General features: G+C 36.5%; 1 protein-coding gene across 2 annotated transcripts in view; it reads right to left on the bottom strand.

The window, feature by feature from the left end:
- The window catches only part of RAB3GAP1 (RAB3 GTPase activating protein catalytic subunit 1), a 116604-nt gene that overhangs the window by 55174 nt on the left and 48097 nt on the right, over positions 1 to 13333 (bottom strand). For both annotated transcript variants that reach the window (XM_082689315.1, XM_082689314.1), the window contains exons 6-7: positions 5943 to 6062; positions 4346 to 4511 (exon numbers count right to left, since the gene is read on the bottom strand). In XM_082689315.1, coding sequence (XP_082545441.1) covers positions 4346 to 4511; positions 5943 to 6062 — 286 coding nt within the window. The remainder of the gene's footprint in view (positions 1 to 4345; positions 4512 to 5942; positions 6063 to 13333) is intronic.

Below are 13333 nucleotides of genomic sequence, written 5' to 3'. Positions count from 1 at the left end.
GCCAGTCTTGAATATTTAACCATAATTTTAGACTAAGACAAAAGGTCACTCATGCAAAATATATTAATGAATCAGTTAACAGAAAATTTAGATTCATCTTTACCTTCATTAAAAATCTTGAAAATTAATATCTAAACATCCTATGATCTCAGCTTGTCTTAATAATAGTTAACCTACATTAATGTGGAATAGGTCTTAAATATGAAATGAATCACCTATAGATCATGGGAAACTATAAATTCAAGAGTATTCTGCATATCCAACCAGTTCCCAGGTGTTGCTGATAACGCTGATCAGGAGGAGAAAGATACATTTACTCAGCAGCAGCATCTATAAATGTCACTAGAGGTTTTTTTTTTTAAGATTTTATTTATTTATTTGACATACAGAGATCACAAGTAGGCAGAGAAGCAGGCAGAGAGGAGGAAGCAGGCTCCCCGCTGAGCAGAGAGCCGAATACGGAGCTAAATCCCAGGACTCTGGGATCATGACCTGAGCTGAAGGCTGAGGCTTTAACCCACGGAGCCACCCAGATGCCCCTCACTAGTAGTTTTTAACCAAATACAAACTCAATCTAAAGTCAAAATACAAGGTGGATGCCACCAAAAAAAGATAATTCAGTTTGGGGCTGCTGTGTCCTAGACAAGCAAGGTTAAGATTATGGCTGGTCAGGAATAACAGACTTCTCAGTCAAGTGAGGATATTAGATGAGTGTTCACCCGTAAGATACAAATAGTCTAAAAACCGTAACCACGTTGCTTTGACACATAACCTCTGCTCCAGTTACACAGCAACACAGATAAATATAGAAGAGATAACCAGAAAGGAATACCTAGGATCAAACATGACATAAATACATCTTTCTGGGCCCTTGAAAAGGTACACAAAATCCCAAGTTTTAAGTGGGGCTTAAGGCACATGCCTGCTGAATTCTGGATGTGGAAGAAGGCAATGACAGCCTAGGATTACAGACTGTATTAAGTGGAACTGCAAGTTCAACTCTGCCCAGTCTTGCACTGCAAGGCTCTCTTTTTTTTTTAATGGTTTTATTTATTTATTTATTTGACAGAGAGAGAGAGAGAGAGACAGAGAGGGATCATGAGTAGGCAGAGGGAGGGAGAAGTAGGCTCCCCACTGAGCAGAGAGCCCAATGCAGAACTCGATCCCAGGACCCAGAGATCATGACCTGAGCCGAAGGCAGATGCTTAACCGACTAAGCCACCCAGGCGCCCTGCAAGACTCATAAGGCAAACACTGGGGCAGGGCACACCTGCTTGGTACAGTTAGCCTTGCTAGAAGCTATAGGGTGGAGAAAGTTACTGAGTGAGGGAGGGGAAATACTCTCATAATCTAAGCAAGCAATCCAATAATCCCAAAACCAGATACGTAACACTCCTAATATCACCACAGAGCAAAAGTCTCCAAACACCATTTTAAAACCCAGTTCTGAAATTTTCTGCAGGTATGGAGCAACCACAATTACAGAGCCACAAGGGAGGATGGGAGAAAAAGTTAAAAATTTTAGATAAAACATTCATTCTAAAAGAGCCTGCAAACAAAATTTCCACAAAAGATAAAGGAATATAGTTCCAATTAGACAAATATCCAAATCAACATTCAAGAGTATAAAACCAAGATATTTAAAGAACATCTGAAAGAAAGAACAATGTCTAAGTGAAAAAAGACTAGAGTATGAATTTTCACAAATTTAGAGGATTATGGCAGAATTTAAATTTAATGTGCCCCAAAGGGCAAAACTGACCTTCCTGCCCCTACCAGAAGGAAGCCTTTTTTTTAAAAAAAAAGATTTTATTTATTTATTTGAGAGAGAGAGAGAGAACATGATCGAGGGAGTGGAAGAAGCAGCAGCAGGAGTCCCATCCGGGACTTGATCCCAGGTCTCTGGGATCATGACCTGAGCTGAAGGCAGACTCTTAACCAACTGAGGCACCCAGGCACCCCAGAAGGAAACCTTTTCTAATAAATTAGATCTTTGCAAAAATGAAATAAACTTCCAGTGAACGGTGAGTATCATGGAACATTGCAAGCAGGTGTTAAACTGTAATTTTTATAAAGATAGCTTTAGAGATATGTAACAAAAGAGTTACATACTGGGTAGCTTTAGCTATGTAAAATCCCTAAAGTACCCAAACAATTCTCAATTATTTTAAGTTCAACTCTTATCAAATCAATTTTGAGAGGCGCCTAGCTGGCTCAGTCAGTAGAGAACACAACTCTTGATTTCAGGGTCATGAGTTCAAGCTCCACTTTGTGCGTGCAACCTACTTTAAAAAAAATAATAATAATTTTGAGGGATATTTCATACCTAGGTGAGTGAGTTTTGTGAAAGTTCTGCCAGATGATGTGATGAACTGATTAAGAACACCTTTCATTGGAAGTACAACTAGCAGACTGTCATCATTTAAGTTAGGCTTCACAGATCAACGTGATCCCTAGTATCAGTAAAGAGAAGTTCAGCTACATAAGGGACATAAAAGATCCAAGGAAATAATGTTCACTAATGTTTTTGAAGAAGGAATAAAGTATTAATATTTGCATCTGACCAGAAACCTGATCTGACCAGAAACCTGATGTAAAAATATACAATTAAAAACTTCTGGTGAGGGCGCCTGGGTGGCTCAGTGGGTTAAGGCCCCTGCCTTCGGCTCAGGTCATGATCCCAGGGTCCTGGGATTGAGCCCCTCGTCAGGCTCTCTGCTCAGCGGAGAGCCTGCTTCCTCCTCTCTCTCTCTCTGCCTGCCTCTCTGCCTACTGGTGATCTCTATCTATCAAATAAATAAATAAAATCTTTAAAAACAAAAAAAAACTTCTGGTGAGAGAGCAAAGGGAAACAAATGGGACAGAAACATATACATATTTATCTTTTTTAAGTATTTCTCAAAACACATACAGAATGAAGCGGTACTTAAAGCTTGTCAAAGTTTTTGAAAAAAATTTACATACATACCTGGAACTCTGTAAAATATATGTGATTACCATAAAACAACTGTCATACTCAAGAACTGTAATACTGACACTATTTTTTAAGATATAGTCCATACTAAAATTGTCCCAATCATATCCTTTTTGGCTATTTTGTTTTGGTCAGGGATCCAATCAAGGATTTTGCATTGCATTTAGCTGTTATGTCACTTTAGTCTTCCTTAATTTAAACAGCTACCAATCTTTGTTTTGCCAAGCATGATACTGACTTTTTGGGTCTAAGCCAGTTACTTTGCAAAATATGGCTCAGTTTGGAAATATGAGACTGTTCCTGCACGTGTTGACTTATGTTAAACACTTCAGATAGGAATGGAATGCAGGTGATAATATATTCTGTTGAATGTATCATACCAGGAGACACCTGCCATCAGTTTGGTATGATCACTTCAGTGAGATGGGTGTCAACTTACGCCCATAAGGAATATTTCTCTAAATGGAAGACCCTCATCTGGCTTTGCTCTCTAACAGCTCCTCGACTTAAACCCTAATTTTCTTCCTCCAGAGTAACACAGGTAAGTCCTCCGTATCTCTGTGGTAGTGTTTTTATGGAACACCAAGGATGTTCTAAGTACCGTTCGTTTAGCCTTATTGCTCTCAGTCGTAAAATATCAGCCACGTTAATTCTAAAAATCAAACAAAATGAAGATTTGGGGTGGGGAAGGAGACAATTCAGAACCAAAAGTGTTGAGGCGTCAAGGAGCTCAAAGGCAAAATCCCGAACAGGCAGCTACCTGAAGCACACTCATCTGGGTAGGGTGGCAATAGCTGACCCCTGAACATGGGTCTGAACTATGCAGGTCCACTCAGAGATGAGCTTTTTACAGTACAGTGTTATAAATGTGTTTTCTCTTCCTTACGATATTCTTAGTAACATCTTATTATCTCCAGCTTACTTTAAGAATATGAAATATAACACACAAAATATATGTTAATCAAGTGTTTATGTGACTGGTGTAGCTTCCAGTCAACAGCAGGCTAATGATAGTCAAGTTTTGGGGGAGTGAGACGTTAAAAGTATATTTTTTACTACACAGGGGAGATGCAATGTTAAGGCACCAACCCCTGTATTGTTCAAGGGCCAACTGTTTTACTATAGAGAAGAGTAGAAAGAGGTAACATAGTAAATAAATGTTAACAAACTAAACAAAATTATTTTAATTAGTTGTTCTTTAGCATTAGCACACTAAAAACCTAACTGCATACTGTTTCTTTGAATATACATAGTCAATTACATCTTTCCTTCACATAACTACATTAATGTTTCTACATACTCAATAAAATTACCAAACTGCCACTTTCATCTGGATCCCAGAGAAGACTGACAATATCAATACAAACTCACAATCTTTGATTTGAAGATATCCAGCAGACCTGATAAATGAGTGTACTGATTTGGCACTTTCCGAAGATGAACCATTTCAAAATCAGTTCGGACACCATGACCCTGACATTCGCCCACATACATTCTTCGCCATTTGTGATGAATTTGCACAAAAAGTGGCACCTGGCTGTAAGACATAATTAAATAGGAATAGACTTTAAGTTCATTAAACACTGAGTAATTCCTAAAACTAAAGATTTCCCCATTATTTTAATCTCAAATATTTAAAAACACTAAGCAAGGATCACTCATGAGACTTATATTTATAAGAGACACTGTTAGTTTCTTTTCTCCTTACACTAATAAGCTTAAGAAATGATCATCTAATGGCACTTTATATTCAGAAAATTGTTTTATAATAGCTGAAAGTTAAAAAAGGCACAATGAAAATTTTCTTGAATAAAAACGATCATACTGAGATAGGGAAACTGAAGGACTCCATAAAAATCTTTTTTCTCCTTTTCCTGCTTCTATTCTTCTAGGAGCTGCACCCCTACTTTACACATGCCTCAGTAGTTTATGTCCTCCTTATAAGAGACAGGGAGTTAGTGATTTCTCTAAAATAGATAACATTTAAGGAAGGACCAGGTGAGAATGACCAGACAAAGCTATCAGATGCACATTCTGGACCACTAGCACTAGGCATCTTCATGCCAAGACACCCTGGCTCCAAGGAATAACACAAGGCCCACATTTGTTCTTGCCAGTTCCTGGATGCCTAAGAGGGCACATACACCAGACCATGATCCTCAACAGAAACCCCAGACCCCAGCAAAGATGAGACTTCCTCCTTTTCTGAGTCTCTCAGATACTCTCCCTGCACTCTCTCTATGCCTTTAATAAATACTGCTTTCATCTCCTGCTAGCTCACCTTTGATTTCTATCCTGCACACATCCAGGGAACCCCTCAGATGGTCCTGAGCGACCCTCTCTGGGTCCAGATCAAGCCTGCCAGCATCAGTATCATAATAGCCTTTCAAAGGCAAAATAAAATTTGATCCACAGATATGAAACAATACAAATCAAACCAGCATTAGTGGTATTTTTTACTTTATCATTTGAAGATAGAGCCAATCCTTATTATTCACAGATTTGCATATTTGCAAATAAGCCTACTTCCTAAAATTTATCTGTAAGCCCAAAATCAATACTCTAAGCACTTTCAGTCATTTGCCGACATACACAAAGCCGCAAAAAGTTTGAGTCATCTGATATGGGCAATCTCATTTGAGGCTGACAAGGGTCCATTTTTAAGTGTGAAAATTAGATTTTGTAAAATTTAAATAAACTAAACATTTGAAAGCAAAACATAAAAAGAGCACAATTTACTCTTCATTTCAATTATTCATTGGTTATTTCAGTAAATTTCCCTTTAGAAATGCACTCACTAAAGCTTTTGAGTTTGCCATTCTATATGATATTCTAATATAATAATGCACAAGTAGGAACAATAAGAATTTACTTTTTTAAAAATCTAACTTAGGAACCATTTTCCTTCATAAATTAAAATTTAAAAGTTTTTAATCCATTGTCTAGGTTTTTCAAAATGTCCACCTACCAGCCAGTGTTTCCCAAAGCAATAGACACAGAACTCAGAAGAAGATTGCACTTAGATTCACTGAGAACTGCATCATGGTTTGCAGCAGGGGCAATCACCACAAATTCCCGTAGTCCATACCTTTAAAAAAAGAATTACTGCCATTAAACAGAAAACTTCAGAATACAAAACCATTGTTTGAAAAACCTGAAAAAATCTCCCTGAAGTTTAGCAAGTCATGTCTAAGATACAGGTGTTTCTCTTTTTTTTCAATGGCAACTGAACTGACAAATAACATGAATTTCCTTCATTTAGTAAAAGACTTTCATTGGTCACCTAATTCCTCTCAATTCTTGAAAAATTAAAAGCAATTTGCTGAAATCACAAAAGAAAAAGCATTAACAGTTCTGCCTTAAAGTTAAGTTTCCAAGACTGAAATCTTGCTTTAATTAGCCGATAGCGTTAAGTGCACTGACATGGAAAGATTCCCCAAATGGGAGAAAATAATTATCAGCCATCATGTATTTGTGCTAACTAAATGTGAAAACACGGTTTACTCAATTAAGGGATTATTATTATATTGTTGTTTTTTGTTTTGTTTTGTTTCTTAACAGAAGGGGAAAGAGGGTGAGGGAGCAGCAGAGAAAGGGGGAGACAATTTTAAGCAGGCTCCACCCCCAGCACTGAGCCTGAAGCAGGGTTCAATCTCCCAACCCTGAGATCATGACCTGAGCCAAAATCAAGAGTCAATGCTTAAATGACTGAGCCACGCTGGTGCGCCAACAAATTCTTATATTCTTTTGCTCAATAACAGCTGATGGGAGTCACAAAATAATAAGAGAATGGCTTATATTGGTACAGTATCTTATAAAAATGAAAACCTCTCATTTAGTTATCAAGTCCTTTAAATACCACAAATTTGTGGCCAAACTTTACAAAAATATAAAAGGTCATATTAGTGATTTTGCCTATTGAAAATTCCTATTCCAGTCACTCCTAAATGTATTTTTATCTAATATTTTTAAAATTAAATTATGAAAGGCATTACCCATTTGCCTAATTTATTTTAACGCTGGATATGTAGAGTTGTGAAGGCTTATTTTTACAAACGTTCTCAAGAAATCCCACAAACAAGGGCGCCTGGGTGGCTCAGTGATTTAAAGCCTCTGCCTTCAGGGGCAGGTCATGATCCCAGTGTCCTGGGATCGAGCCCCACATTGGGCTCTTTGCTTAGCAGGGAGCCTGCTTTCTCCCCTCTCTCTCTCTGCCTGCCTCTCTGCCTACTTGTGATCTCTGTCTCTCAAATAATTGAATAAAATCTTGGGGAAAAAAAAAGAAAGAAATCCCACAAACAGTGATAAAGATAAATAAACACAGTCCAACCTATAATCTATTTATTGTTTAGATGACAAAAATTTAGTTCATCTTCTCATCGTGCCTCCGTTCTTCTACTCCTGAAATCAAAAATTAGTTATACAGAAATAGCATTAAATACTGGAAAGAATCCAGAGCTATGAATTTTCAGCTCAAAAGGTCTTTAAAAATGTACTTTGCTCTTTTTTTTAATGTCCTGGAAGAAAGAAAACAAAACAAGTGAACATTTTTTCCCATGCCATCACCCACACTAGAGTGAAACCACTGTCAACTGTTCTTGGTTATTCTTCCAGAAATTATCTATCCATGTATTCAACGTAGCCTCAAATAAGATTATAATAGGGTAATACCCTACTCATCAGTACTCTTTCTCCAGTTTTATGCCACTGCCAACAATACTACTACTATCTATTCCCACAAATATAACTATAGGATAAATTCTCTTAAGTTGCTGGATAAAAGAACATCTGTATGTTATAGCTGCTGCCAAACCATCTTCTCCCTCTATACACACACACAAACTGTGCCGGTGTATACTCCCAATAACAACAAATAAGCCAAACTGAACTTTCTGTTTATATGCAATAAAATTAACTGTGTCCTCTATGTCTTTGTTTCCTCTAATGTCTTCCCTCATTGTATCAGTATCTGATACTTTCTTTGAAGATTTACATCAAATACTACCCCATCGCTCCTGTTAAATATGCTCTCTTCTCTGAATTCTAATGTATTTCCCCAGATACTATTATTATCTTTGAAGGATCAATATATATCACTGATCTACTATCTGTACTAGACCTACTTGAGGCTTGAGAATGACTTCAACTAAGCAAACATTAAGTGGAGGCCTTTAAAAGATGAGAAAAATCAATAACAAAAAACAAGCAACCAGACTAAAAAGTGAACAAAGAACATGAATAGACACTAGTCCAAAAAACATACACAACAGGAAAATAAGCACATTAAAGGATGTGGTCAACATCACTAATTAGGAAAATGTAAATAAAACCCACAATGAGATATGACTTCACACCCACTAGGATGGCTACTGTAAAGCAAAATAAAACACATAAATGTTGGCAAGGATATGGGGAAATGAGAACGACTGAGCATGAATGCTACAAATGTAAAATAGTACAGCCACTATGGAAAAACTGTACAGTGATTCTTCAAAAACTGAAACACAGAATGAAGAGTAATTTCACATCTGGTTATAGACCCAGAAAAATTAAAAGCAGGGACACAAAGGGATACTTGAACATGCCTGCTCACAGCACCTTATCCACAAAGCCAAAAGGCAAAAAAACCCAATCCAAATGTCTATCAATAGACTAATGGATACACAAAATGTGACATATGTATACAGTGAAATATTGAAGAAACTTCTGATAACATGCTACAACACAGATGAACCTTGAAGACTTGATGCTAAGTGAAATAAGGCAGTCACAAAAGGTTGAATACCATATGATTACACTTACATGAGTTACACAGAGCAGTCAAACTTACAGACAAAACACAGAACAGTGGTTACAGGGCCTGGCAGAGGAAGCGTTGAGCTATCATTTAATGGGTACAGAGTTTCAGTATGGGATGCTTGAAAAGCTCTGGAGATGAATACTCGTGATGGCTGCACAAAAATATTAATGTACTCAATACCAGTATACAGTTAAAAAATGGCCAAAACAGTAAATTTTGTTGTTTTACCATAACAAAAAAATGAGCAAAACTGATACATATTTTAAAGAATAAGAAGTATTAACAGATAAGAATTCTATTCAAAGATGTACAACTTATTGGTGATTAGGAAAATAAAATTAAAAGAGATAATCACTGTTTACCAATTTAATTGGCAAAAAAATATAAAATATTGGTTAAGATCCAGTATCAACAAGAGTTTGGGACATGACACAGATGGTGGTATAAACCTTTAAAACATTTGGAGAACAAAAAGGCAGGCTATATCAAAATGTAAAATTCACAAACTTTGAACTAATTATATTTCTTTGTATCTATTTTACAAAAACATTCATACAAATGCACAAAGCTATACAGGCATACCTTGAAGATACTGTGGGTTCAGTTCCAGACTACCACAATAAAGCAAATATCAAAATCAAGCATGTATAATGACTTTTTCAGTTTCACAATGCATATAAAAATTTTTTCTATACTATACTGTAGTCTATTAAGTATGCCAACAGCATTATGTCAAAAAAAGTATAAATATCTCAGGATGCCTGGGTGGCTCAGTTGGTTAAGCGGGTGCCTTCGGCTCAGGTCATGATCCCAGCGTCCTGGAATCGAGTCCCACATCGGGCTCCTTGCTCCACAGGGAGCCTGCTTCTCCCTCTGCCACTCTGTCGGCCTGTGCGCGCACTCTCTCTCTCTCTTTGACAAATAAATAAATAAATAATCTTTTTTAAAAAAAGTATAAATATCTTAAGTAAAAAATACTTTATTACTAATAAATGCTAACAATCTTCTGAGATTTCAGCAATCACAGATTACAAAAACAGAGAATAATGAAAAAGTTTGAAATACTACAGGAACTATCAAAATATAACAGAGACCAGAAGTGAATACCAGAAAAACAGACTTGCAGAAATAGACTTGCTCAACCCAGGGTTTCTACAAACTTTCAATTTGTAAAAGAGGCAGAATCTACAAAATACAATAAAACAAAGCACAAAAATGAGGTATACCTTTATGTGTAATGATGCTCATTTTAACAGTTTAACTGTAAAAACTAAAAACAACCTAAATATCCTTCAGTGGGAAAAAAAATGGGTAATTACAGAACACTCTCATACTACATGATACTACATGATACTTGACAGTCATTAAAAAAATAACAAGGTATGGGGTGCCTGGGTGGCTCAGTGGGTTAAGCCTCTGCCTTCAGCTCAGATCATGATCCCAGGGTCCTGGGATCAAGCCCCACATGGGCCTCTTGGCTCAGCAGGGAGCCTGCTTTCCCCTCTATCTCTGCTTGCCTCTCTGCCTACTTGTGATCTCTCTTTCTGTGTCAAATAAATAAAATATTTTTCAAAAAAATAACAAGGTATTAAAAAAGTTTACTGACATAAAAGCAATCATGAAACGGTAAGACAAATGTATATCAGAATATGCACTGCAGAATCTATGAAAAATGTCACAACTCAAAAAAGCACAAAAACATATACATGTAACACATACTCATAAAATAGCCAGATGGACATATCCCATATTTCTCATGATTTCCTGCTTGGCTACCCAAAATTAGTAAGTATGAGATGTTTAAGCCCCCTTTTTTATGGGTGTATAAAAGGAGGGATTGGGGGCAGAGAATGGGAAAAATGAAGAGGGAGTGAAATAGTAAGGTAAGTTTCATTAATAAATCTTTATGTATCCTACAATATCTACTCTAATAATTTAAATTTATGAGGCACTCAAACATATCAACACAAGTAAAAATTCCACTATGGTAATTTTTTTTTAAGATTTTATTTATTTATTTGAGAGAGAGACAGTGAGAGAGAGCATGAGCAAGGAGAAAGTCAGAGGGAGAAGCAGACTCCCCGTGGAGCTGGGAGCCCGATGCGGGACTCGATCCAGCAACTCCGGGATCATGACCTGAGCCGAAGGCAGTCGTCCAACCAACTGAGCCACCTGGGCGTCCTACCACTATGGTGATTTTTAATAACAGAACTGTTTTATCTAACAGATTACACATGTTCATGCTAAATACTAAATGTAAATATAAATGTGCCTTCGTATCACATTCTCCAACTGAGAAAGGTAGGACAATCATTCATTTTTATCTATTTTGTTCTAAAATACATTTTCCTTTCTTGCTCCAATAAAGACTGAAAGTAACAACAAATAACCAATATTTGTTGTGCCTGTTATTTATTTTGCATAGGAAAATCATAAAAACACACCACCAACTCTGACTGCTACCATTTTACATCTGTTACATGTAGAGTTTCTTTCTTATTTTAGAAATAAATATATTAAGGGACAGCTGAGTGGCTCAGTCAGTTAAGTGTCCAACTCTTGCTTTGGGCTCAGGTCATGAGGGTTGTAAGACTGAGCCTCATGTCAGGTTCTGTGCTGGGTGTGGCACCTGCTTAAGATTCTCTCCCTCTTTCCTCCTGTCCCTCCTCCACAAAAAAAGAGAGAAAGAAATATATTCAGAGATTCTTCAAATAGTGTAAAGAATATATGCATAAAATACTGGAGCACCAAACACAGTAATGATAAATAAAAAGATTTCTTGGGACATAATTATTTCTAACATGTACAATATACCTGAGAAAATGGAAGTGTTCGAGAGAGAATTTCTTTTTTCAATTTCATCCTCCCAGACATCCTTGGATATTGCAATCTGTACCTTTAACTTATAATCTATTCAGATTAATTCTGGTAAAACCTAGCAATTTTACACAGTATAGCTCCATTTCCTCCCCTCTTCCTTTGTGTGATACTGCCATATACCTTACCCTTACCCATGTTATAAACCCAACAGTACAATTACAAGAGCTTTGTTAGTTAAAAGAATATCCCTTTTGTATTTACTAGAGTTTTTCCAATGCTCTTCATTCCTTCCTATATATCCAAGTTAACTATCTAATACTGACTATAAGGTAGGTCTCCTGGCAATAAATTCTCTGCCTTTGTTTATATAACAATGTTGTTATTTCATCTTTATATTTTGAAAGACAGTTTTGTGGGAGATAGAATTCTTGGCTAGCAATTTTTTCTTTCAATACAGTTTTTTCTTTCAATACTCAGTATGTCACTGCATTACCCTCTAGTCTCCAATGTTTTTGTCAGCAAACAGTATTTATCTTTTGTATATGACAAGTCATTTTTCTCCTGCTGCTTTTAAGATTCTCTTAGCTTTGGGCTTCAGCAAGTTGACAATATGTCTAGATTTGGTTTGCTGTGTTTATCCCACCTGGGTATCACTGAGAGTCCTGGGTCCATAAATAAGCATTTTTTCATCAAATCTAATAAGTTTTCAGTCATTATTTCTTTGAGTATTTTCCCCCTCCCCTTTCTCTCTCTTCATCTGGAACACCCATTATTACCTGTATGCTTTGGAACACCTGATATTGACCCACAGATATCCTGTTCATTTTTATCTATTCTGCTTCTTTCTGTTTTTTGGATTGGAAAACTTCTATTAATCTTTCAAATCCAACTCTTTCTTCTGACTTCTCAGATCTGCTTTTGAGCTTATCTGGTGAAAATTTATTTCAGTTATACTTTTAAACTCTAAGATTTCCATCTGGCTCTTCATTATAGTTTACTGAGATTTCCAATTTGACTCATTGGTAGCATATTTTTAATTCTCTGAATATATTTCCTTCAATTTTTTTTTAACATACTTATAACCACTTTGAAGTTACGGCTCAATCCCATCAAGAGTCCAGTTTCTGCTAACTTTTTTCCCACTTACATATGGATCACATTTTTCCTGTATGACCCTGTATACCTAGTAATTTGTTGTTGAAAACTACATTAAAATAATACAGTAAAACCAAGTGTAACTTTTCTGAGGGTTCTTTGCCTGTATCTAGTAACTTGTCAAGATTTAAACTGTACAATCTGTCTTTTCCAAGATATTCAACTATTGGTGTCTCTATTCAACTATTTTATTTTTCTTAGCCTGGCTCCCTGGGGCTACCCACTGTCAATACTGCTTTGCAGTAAGACAGTAACTGAGGTAAAGAATATGCTCAAACACTAGAGACTATGAGACTTTCATTTTCTGCTGACTGATCTAGTGGGAAGAGGTGTAGGTGCATTTAATGTTGCAACCAGTTCTTAAGTTTGGGTTTTCTTACATCTCTCCTGCACATACATAGTTTTCCTATGATACAGGGAAGTGTAGAAAGTATATTCAACTTTCCTATGGCTCTCATACTTATAGTATGTCTCTATTAAATTTCTGACTAATCCACCAAATGCCTTGAACTAGAACTACAATCTCAGCTTAGTTCAGATACAGCTTTTCCTCATTCATCCGTGCTCAATCAAGTCCACTACTC

This window comes from Mustela nivalis (assembly GCF_964662115.1).
Source record: "Mustela nivalis genome assembly, chromosome: 11".
Taxonomy (NCBI): Eukaryota; Metazoa; Chordata; class Mammalia; order Carnivora; family Mustelidae; genus Mustela; species Mustela nivalis.
Note: the sequence above shows the minus strand (reverse complement) of the source record. Positions and strands in the feature narration are given on the sequence as shown.